The sequence below is a fragment of the Nuphar pumila genome, chromosome 4 (assembly GCF_984573655.1).
Source record: "Nuphar pumila chromosome 4, dmNupPumi1.hap1.1, whole genome shotgun sequence".
Taxonomy (NCBI): Eukaryota; Viridiplantae; Streptophyta; class Magnoliopsida; order Nymphaeales; family Nymphaeaceae; genus Nuphar; species Nuphar pumila.
The window spans coordinates 124,195,647-124,206,047 of NC_143252.1; the positions used below are offsets into that span (position 1 = coordinate 124,195,647).

At 32.3% G+C, this 10,401-nt stretch overlaps 1 protein-coding gene across 2 annotated transcripts in view; it reads right to left on the reverse strand.

Moving 5' to 3' along the window:
- The window catches only part of LOC149840906 (ATPase family AAA domain-containing protein At1g05910-like), a 37,821-nt gene extending 35,600 nt beyond the window's left edge, over positions 1-2,221 (reverse strand). The window contains exons 1-3 of one of the 2 annotated variants that reach the window (XM_090004582.1): positions 2,144-2,221; positions 910-1,246; positions 469-558 (exon numbers count right to left, since the gene is read on the reverse strand). In XM_090004582.1, the coding sequence (XP_089860708.1) occupies positions 469-558; positions 910-1,203 (384 nt within the window). In that variant the 5' untranslated portion in view covers positions 1,204-1,246; positions 2,144-2,221. The remainder of the gene's footprint in view (positions 1-468; positions 559-909; positions 1,247-2,143) is intronic. The other variant, XM_090004583.1, reaches the window with a different exon arrangement.
- Between the last annotated feature and the right edge of the window lie 8,180 nt (positions 2,222-10,401).

The window sequence follows — 10,401 nt, forward strand, 5'->3', positions numbered from 1 at the left end:
GGTGAGATTTCCCAATATACGTGTTGTACTCAATGTTTACACAACAAGCACATCAAAGATATGACTTATGCTAATAAATTTTATAGATAAATGTGCATTTCTTAGTTAGTGAAATAGAAGAATCAACCGATTATAACCGAGATGTTTTTGCAGCACAAGAATCAATCAACTTATATAAAAGATAAGGTCCCCAAATGCTTCATGAACTAATGTCATCAGAGGGTTGAAGGCTTGTAGCAAGTTTATCTCTTTTGATATAATTTCTTTTTCAATTTGACTTTAAAATTTCGAGATCATTTAATAACATTTGATGTGATAAATTTACAAACAAAAATGAACAACTAGAAGTCCTTAGACACATAATGAAAACCTAGTTTGGACATATTGATAACTCCAATTTAGCCATGAGGGAAACACATATTTATGTGGTTCATTACTCAATGCCAAAGATAGTAAGTGATAACTTACATTGGAAGTTGGGGACTGCACTGATCTGTTTCCTGTCCGCAACACTTTCGCAATCTGAGAAGCTGCTGTATGCCGCTTAGCCTTACTCTTCTGTTGCATTGGTGGATATAGGGGCAAAACAAAACCAGAAAAAAGAAAAGGAGAATACTTTCATTACAGCCTACTAAAAGATATAATATTTACTAAAAGGCAACTCATAATATGTTTTGAATCACCTGGCATGCACAAGTAATATGATTAATAAAAAAAGGGGGAAATGCTGACATCAGCAGAGATCAAATGAAGAGCTAGTGCAAGTTTCCTCCTCCACTATCAACTAGTACAAACATCACTCATTGGAACGGATCAACAAAATGATAGAATGCCTCAATATTGGGAGAGCCCATTTTAAGATATCGAACACAACAGAAGAAAATTAAAAAGAAAAAAGATCGTGCAGACCTTAGAAGCAGAATGCAATGGATGATTCCCAGGGCGCAACATTTTGGCTATTTGAGAAGCTGCAGTTCGCCGTTTGCTCTTACTCTTCTTTCCTATTGGTGGATTGTAGAAAAAATATGAACGAGTGAATATTTTCGGCCGTGTTCTGAGTCTATCACTCGTGCGCACAGCCTTGACCTCTGAAGCATCTCCCTCACCAGCATCTGGTTTCTTATCCGCCATATCAGAAACCTTGGTGGAGTTTTGTGAGCGTTTGGTAGGAGTACAATCCGAAGAAGAGCGCTTTGAATCCATAGGTTTTTGAACTACTCCATGACACACAATCAATCGTCTAACACTGAAAAATAAGTAGATGACAAAGATCCAATACATGAGAACACGCATCAAGCAAAACGAGGCAAATATTCCTCAAAAAAAAAAAAAACACCAATCAATACCTCTATAAAGCACAAAAAAAGAAAAATAGAATAAGCAATAGCACACAAATAAAACCCACATTACTAAGAAATCAAGCATTCCAATTTAAATACTTGAACATCAAAATCTTAAGAAAAAGGCCAAAAAATTTTAAACGACCTAACATGAAACATATAGAATGCTTATTATTCAGCAACTTCTCCCCACCACCTGAGCCCATACATTACGGAAAAACATTCAAAGATGCACCAGCAACCAGATATCCCCATGTCCCCCCTAAAAAGAAAGGAAGAAGAAGAAAAAACTGAGACATACCCATGATCGATACTACCCACTCATGCAACAGCTAATCTAACAACAATGATAGTAATGAAAATAGCAACACCAACAACAAAACCAAAAACTGTAGCAACAAATCAAGCAAAAAGACATACCAAATAGAAAAGAGGAAACAACAGTAAGACCTCAAAACCCTAGCATTCGATTACCAACACACCACCAAAAAGAAACATATCAATCAGGCACTAAAATAAACGTACAGAAACGCCAAAAAACCAACAATTACAACCATAAACCCCATCACTAGACTATCAGCCGAAGGGTGGAAATCGGAAACTGCGAGTTTTTGGAATTGGGTGATTGCAATCAGCAAATAAAAAGCAAAATACAATTTCTTTCCGTGAACAAACTCCCCAAAACGTAAAGATTATAGAGTGTTCGAACGAACTGAATCATGGCCTTGCAAAATGAATAGGTTATTCAAGTTTTCATAGTGCTCGTCACAGAAGAAGAAGAGCTCCAATCGTAAAAAACTAACCGTTGATTGCCGTGGATTAGCAAGGAAACGGGTGCTTCGTCTCAGAGATTTCTGGGATTGAGAGAGAGGGTCTCGCTCTTTTTGGTCCTTTTTACGCTGTTTTAATCAAAAAAAAAAAACGAAACGAAGAAGGGCGTTTTGGTCATTTTGGTAAAGGAGCTTGCTTTGCTTCTTTGCAAACCATGCGGGTCCCGTTGGTTTGGAGTTTGGAGGTGGGTCCGGATCCGGAATAGGCCTTCTATGGAAAACCTTGGCGACAAATTTTTCATGATAAATTAAATTCCCATTTTTCTAATGAAAATATCGGGAAAACATTGGCAATTTGTCACAATATCAAAATTGAATTTGTTAAAAACATATGTAAAATTATTAAAAACACAAACATAAAATATAACAAAAAGTGTTTTAAGTTGATAAAAGCGTAACATTAAATTAATGTTTATTTTGAAAAATGTAACGTTCTTTTAGGATTATGTCCAAAATTATCAAAATAAAACAGAAATATTTTCAAAGTATGATGTGCGGGTGCCCAGAGGGGGGCTGGACGGGCAGTCAAGGTTCTATTCTCATGGGCGTTGCCAATGCGCACGGGAGCAGGGGCCTGGCCTCTGTGTTTTATGCTACTGGCACGACGAACGATGACCATAGGTGTATGGCAGGCTGCGCCAGTGTGACTTGTGCTATGTATAGTTTTTTCGGGTTATAAACTAAAAAAATGATGTGAGTTCGGGTGCAAGTGGGTTGATTTTTTATGGATCTAAAACTGAAATATTTTCAAAGTTTGACACTTCTTTTGGATATGGATATTTGAAGTAAGGTCTAAAAGGTTATTCGGATCAAATCTGAATTTTCACATTTCGGATTGATTTCTGATTTTGATCAATGCTTTATATTGGAACTATATTCAAAGTCAGATCCAGTAATGTCCTTCTGCACATTTTACACGTAAAAACCTTGATTTCTGTTTTTTTTTTGTGTGTGTGGATCCCATATCACCATACACATTATGTATCAGAATTCATTCTTACATCATTGAATCTAATTCAGATTCAGACTTGGCTTCAGATCAGCTGCACATAATTCGGATTTTCCTGGATTAGGATTCCTAACCAGATTTGGATCTGATTTGCTTTTAGCAAGGGGTGCAAATGGATTGGGATTGGCTGGACCATGAATCCAAATTAGAAACCTTAGTCTAGATTCATCAGATTAGACTTTTTGAATTGGATAAGGCTTGGATTGCAATTTTTTGTTGAATCTGTCTACGGAACGATACTAATGCTGTTCTTTTGTACTTGTTGCACTTTAAAATAATGGGAAAAAATCGTAACCTTTTTCCTCTGGTCTAGTGTTATTGCATATAATTGGATCAGGATTCAATTCTACCTCGCCCGACTTATTTGGATCTGAATTCAAATCTGCTGATAAGATTTGGATTTAAATTTGAATTTGAATTTGAATTTGAATTTGAATTTGAATTTGAATTTGGTTTAACTATGACTAATGACTAACGCGTATCCGGTCTAACTATATCCCTACTTTTAGCACACTAAGACCTGGTCACGCCATCTCAACCAGCGGTCGTCGTGCCAGTAGCATAAAACTCCAAAACTAAGACCCTTGTCCTCAAGGCCTATGCTGGGCGTTGGCTTGCTTAAAGATGGCTATGGAAATCGAACCTTGACAGACAACCTCCGTTTGATACAAGCCCATGAAGTTGAAATTCATAATGGAGTATGGTCATGGTTAATGCCAGTACAGGATCCACGTTTGGTGTGGGATTTGGATCCAATTTTTTTATGACTTTGTCAGCTGAACGATCCACTTGGTGAATCCAGCTGGGTGCAATCTCACCAAATCAGGATCCTTTTTGGGGGCGAAATTACAAAATTGCCATGATGGTGGGGCCAGAGAAACTCCTAACATATAGGAGACCAAGCCTTGTTAGGCACGTGTGGAAGTGGGAAATTTCTGCAGGGAATGTGAAAATAGAAATCTTCCCATGCTAGTCCAATCGAAAGCAAAAAATTCCATAGTTATAGTTTTCCCAACTTTTTTATTATGTTGATAAAAAAAATCCACTTGGGGATCAACCTTTTGCCCTTCACTCTAATGGGCCTCACTGTTCTGAAATTCCTGATACGGGCATCAAGCTTTTCGGAAACGGTCAAATAGGGCTCTCAGCTTAGAGTGCATTTTGCTTGAAAAACATTGATTTTTTTCCCATAATATATTTGGAATTAAAAGATACTCATTCATCCTCATAACAAAGGGTAAATATTTTGAATATTTGATTACGAAGGTTATTACTATAATTTGACTTGTAATTCAATCTGAGTTAGGTCGTTGATTGGCAGTTTTCATTAAAAGAAAGGTCCCTATCAGAAAATTCAGAAATGTGGGGCCTATTTTTAAAATTAGAGGCAAAAGGTTGACCATTAAATGGAATTTTCCTTAAAAAGTATTTTCATAATATACTAAGAAAAAAAAATCTTCAGTATAATATCTCATAAATTTTTCATATTTTTTAAACTAAAAAATATAATTAAAAATTTATATTTGATGTGACAAAATTATAGAAAATATTTAAATATGGGCTAACGTGTCTGGAGCCCACCGACAAGATCTTTATAAGTTAAGAAAAATCTACAAACTTATTTGTTTTTAACCTTTAAATTTAAGCAAAATTTGGATTAAAATCGGGTTAAATTCAAGCGAAATAGATCTAAGAATATAGTTAGATTCGTTTCGGATTCTCGTAGAAGGTCTGTTTTATTGAAATCGGATATGGTTTGGTTCAAAAAATGCATTTTTCTAAATTAACCGGCTTTAATTTTTTTGTCTTTTTTGGTTTGGTTTAGACTCTACCCGTTCTGTTGGACCGATGTTAATATGGATCTAAACCTAGTTTAGGATCTATGTTGACTAAGACTTGGTCTGGGTTGAGATCCAATTGAAATTAGATATGGGTTTGGATCATGGGTCCAACCTGAACCCATAATCCATTCATACCCTTTTTAAAAACTAATATGAATTTAAAGAAAAAGGATGAGGTAGAGGTAGAACTCTACCCCACTTGATTATCTAGAATGGGGCATCCCCCCTTAGTGTAGAATATTCTACAAGATATGGTTTCAACAAAAAACAATAAATAAATAAAATATAGTAGATAATAGTACACTAGGAGGGGTAACAACACACACATATGTTGTTTATACTTGTAATAGCACACACATATGTTGTTCATACATGTAACAACACATGTATATGGTTGTTCACACATGTGACATGACAACAACATGTTGTCAGCATGTTTCTGGCCCTACAAATGCAGACCTACCTTTTTATATATATATATACGAGTTTGTAACGACCCCAACTGACCCTTAAAAAATAGTAAAAATTATTTTTTATTTTTTTAAAATATTTATGGGAAACCTCCCAAGGACCTAGGGTACATCACATCTTTTAATATAACCATATCAAAAACCATTCCATGTATTAAATCAACTAGAAGTAATAAATTGAACTTCATAAAACTATTCAATAAGTCGAAAGGTCTAAAAATATAAAAATTAACTCTCTCAAACATCTTGTGCACAAGTTAGAACCCAAGCACCAAGTCACAAGCCTCGAGTCCTACTCATCATTGAGCATTTGTGCTTGTAAAACAGTTTTAGAAAATAGGTAAAAACAAAAGTCCTAATACAAATTTATCTAAAAATCCAACAGTAAAAGAAATAGCAAAAATTAACTCATGTATAAATTTAAAAGGAATCACAACAATAATTTACCATAATTAACTTACTATTCAAGCATTCAACAAATATCATATCATATCATATCATATCAAATCAAATATATAGAAATGCATAAAACTAATGCTGAACAATAAAAGATGTATAATTAAATGTATATACCTGTATAATTTCTTAAGTTATTTATCATATTTATTTTTGTATGCATGTCCCTATTAAATACATATAAATTTAATTTTTACTTTTCTTTAAACCCGTAGATACTCAAAATGTGTATGATTTTCAAGGTTCAAGTTAGTTCCTAGTTATACCTTAACACACAATTTGTATTTTATTTACTAAGTTGTACATTTGTTTCTCGACCGATATTAGAAATCCTCACATTCCATCAGAACATTAGGAATCATCATCTAATATTTGAAACATCCATAAAAATCCTTAACCATTGATATTACTTTTTTGCTATACCAAAAACTATAGTTAAGTTAACAACACCAACCCCTGGCAAAGTGGCTAAAAGCTTTCTAAAACCGTGGTTGTGAACATGAACCTCACATCGGGTTCTTGGGGACAACAATTACACACAAAATTTTGGTATCCTTATGGTTACCCACGACCATCATCAAAGATTTTCACACTATAAAAGGGTCATCAAGGAAGAACATTGTTATACTGATTGGTCTATTTTACCATTTTAATCAATTAAAAGTTCTTTAGAGAAAAACAGTTATGCAAATTTGAGTGCAATAATAATTTTGAGCCCTTGCCCTAATGATTCTTCAATGTAATTAATTTTGAAAAAATAGTAATTTTTATAAATCATTTTGTGATGCATAAACAAATTCAATAGCACTGGAGCAACACATGCTCTTGGCCTACATAGTCCCACAGTGGTTCACACATAACTACTAACCTATCTCAAAAAATGATTTATGCAAATTGCAAAATTTCTGTAAACATAAAATGCACACAATTTCACAATATGTTCACAATGCACATCTATAACATAAAAAGAATGCACATTAAGCCAAGCACATACACATGTACATAGAAAGCTTGTAGACCACACTATTCATGATTAAACTCATGCATATGATCGCAGTTATGCAAACATCTAATTATAACCAAATCATGCATATGATATGCAAACTATAAATTGATCTGTTTTAGAATCAGATTTATGTACTTAATATTCTGATTAGATTATGTACATGATCAGCTAACTGTAAATATACACACGATCAACTTCATGTATACGAATCGATTGACATTAACTATATATATGTTGATCAGATTCATGTACATGGATCGGCCAATCAACAAATAAACAAGTATTATTCAGATTCATGTACATGATCCACTTCATGTACATAAATTAGCTCACAGAAAATATCTAAGCATGTTAATCAAATTCATGTACATGAATCGACTGCTCAGAAACTTACAAGTGCTTATCAGATTTATGTACATGATCAGTTTCATGTACAAGAATCAACTAACATAAAGATTTATAGGTATTGATCAGATTCATCTACATGATCAGCATCATGTACATGAATCGACAAACTAGAAAATATAAAGTGTGCTGATTAGATTCATGTACATGAATTGACAAATTAGAAAAATATACAGATGATAATGAAATTCATGTACATGATTAGCCTAATGTATATGAATTGACAAAAACAACTATAAAAGAATGCTAAACGATTTATATACATAATCAACTTCATATACATAAATCAACTTATTAGAAATATAAGTTTTGATCATATTCATGTACATGATCAACTTTATGTACATGAATTGACTTATTAGAAAAATAATAAGCATGCTGATCAGATTCATATACATGATCAACTTCATGTACATGAATATGCTAACCAAGCATACATATATATGCTAGTTAGATTCATGTACATAAATCAACTGTATAGAAATATAAGTACTGATCAGATTCATGTACATGAATAGGTTGATCAAAAAAATAATAAGCATGCTGATCATATTCATATACATGATCAGCTTCATGTACATGAATCATCTAACCAAGCATACATATATGTGATAGTCATATTCATATACATGAGTCGATCAACAAAAAATATATAAGATCATATTCAAAAAGAGGAAACACCAAACTCACATATACATATATGTTTCATAACATAAATCTACTGACATGTATGTAAATTTCATAATAGGAATTGACTGACATAAGTATACCAACTTTATATATATATATATATATATATATATATATATATTTATATATATATATATCAGGTTCAAAGCATGACCTGAATTATATGTATAACAGATTAAAACATAGTCAGTAATAAGAATAATCAACATATCTAATCCATGCTCATAAAATCAACAACTATATGGGATCAGATTCATGTGCATGAATCGACAAGCAGAAAGTTAAGTATAGATATAATGCATTCTCATGAAATCGATAAGCTGAAAATAAATTCTCTAGAGTTGGTGTCACCCCCTTCTAGATCTCTCTTTAGGGGTAGAGTTCTACCATGTGTAAAACTCTACACCCTTATCATTCTAAATTTTAGTATTTTTTTATTTCATGTTTTATATCTTTTTATTTCATAGAATATTTTGAGGGGACACCCCCTTCTAAAGGTCCATATGGAATAGAGTTCTACCCCAAGTAGAACTCTATTTTATCCTTAGTCTTATTTAAAAGTTAGTTGTTTTTAAAACTTTAACTTTACCCTAGTTTTAAAATTGACATGGATGAATTATGAATCTAAATTGGATCCATGATCTAAATCCATATCTAATATTTAATTTGATCTCAACTAGGACCAAATTCTAGTCAATATAGATCCTGAACTGGGTCTATATCTATATTAACTTGGGTCCAATTGAGCGGGTCAAGTCCGATCCAAACCAGAAAAGACTAAAAAATAAAGGCTAATCATTTTAGAAAAATGCATTTTTTAGGTCAACCATAATTCAATTTTGAGAAAATACCTCTTACGAGATCTGCTTTTCGAGACGGATCTAACAATGATCTTAACTCAATTTTGCTTCTGAATTTCACTTAAATTTAACCTAAATTTTGCTTGAATTTAATGGTTAAAAACAATAAATTTCTCAAAATTTACTTAACACAATCAGGTTTTATCGATGGGCTCTAGACCAAGACTAGACCCATGTTGACATCACCTTATATTTAACCATTTTTCATGATTTTACCAAATTAAATATAAGTATATACATTAAAAATTATACTTTTAGGCTTATAAATCATGAAAAATTATAAAATATTGCATGCATATTGTATGTATTTTTTATGTTCTTGATGCTTAAGTACATGTTTTTGCATCCATGAATATGTCTAAAAACTTTTGTATATATATTATATGTATTTTGATATTTTTTATGCTTAAATTCATGTTTTTGCATCTTTAATTATGTCTGCACATTTCTTTACGTTTATGATGACTTGATGCATAAAACATATTTTTTTGTATCTTTTGCCATGCCTACATTTCTGGCTAATCATACATGGTGTTGTTTATACTTGTAACAACACACACATATGCTATTTATACATGTAACAACACATGCATATGTTGTTTACACATGTAACAACACACAAATATGATGTTCATACTTGTAAGAGCACACACATATGTTGTTTATACATGTAACATATGCATATGGTTGTTCGCACATGTGACATGATAACAACATATTCCCAACATGTTGCTAGTCATATACAAGTGTTGTTTATGCACATAACAACACATTCACATGGATGTTTGCACATGTTGCTTGCCCTACAAGTGCAGACCTACAATCATATATTTATATATATACCAGTCAACTTGTATATTGATCTGGATATATATATGTATATATATATATATAAGATAGGAATTACCTTGTTGTGGAATCAGATTTCTATTGAAATTATGAAGTTCAATTTTGTTTTTATTTATTCATCTAAGTTAGAGATGAATAAATGTTGAAACTGGTCAATTCTAAAAGTTGAATTTTTGCTTAATGTGATTATGAATTTGAAAAGATTGATAATTCATTTGCCATAAATATATATTGATGATTTTGCATTGTGAAAAAAAAATTATATATAGGTGAGTGTTTTATGTTCACTAAAATTTTGTAATGGCATGAATTAATTTTTATATTGGTTAGTGGTTATGTGTGAACCGCTATGGGGGTTATGTAGGCAAGGAGCATGTGTTGCTCATGTGTTATTGAAATTGTTTTGCATTGCAAAATAAATTTTAAAAATTATTGATTTTTCAAAATTAATTACACTGTTGAATTATTAGGGCAAGGGCTCAAAATTATTATAGCTTGAGAATTTACATAATTGTTCTTATGTAAAAAACTTTTAATTAATTAAAATGATAAAAGAGACCAAATCGTGTAATAATGATTTTACTTGATGTCTCTTTTATAGTGTGAGAATCTTGGATGACGGTTGTGGGGGCGTAAGGATACTAA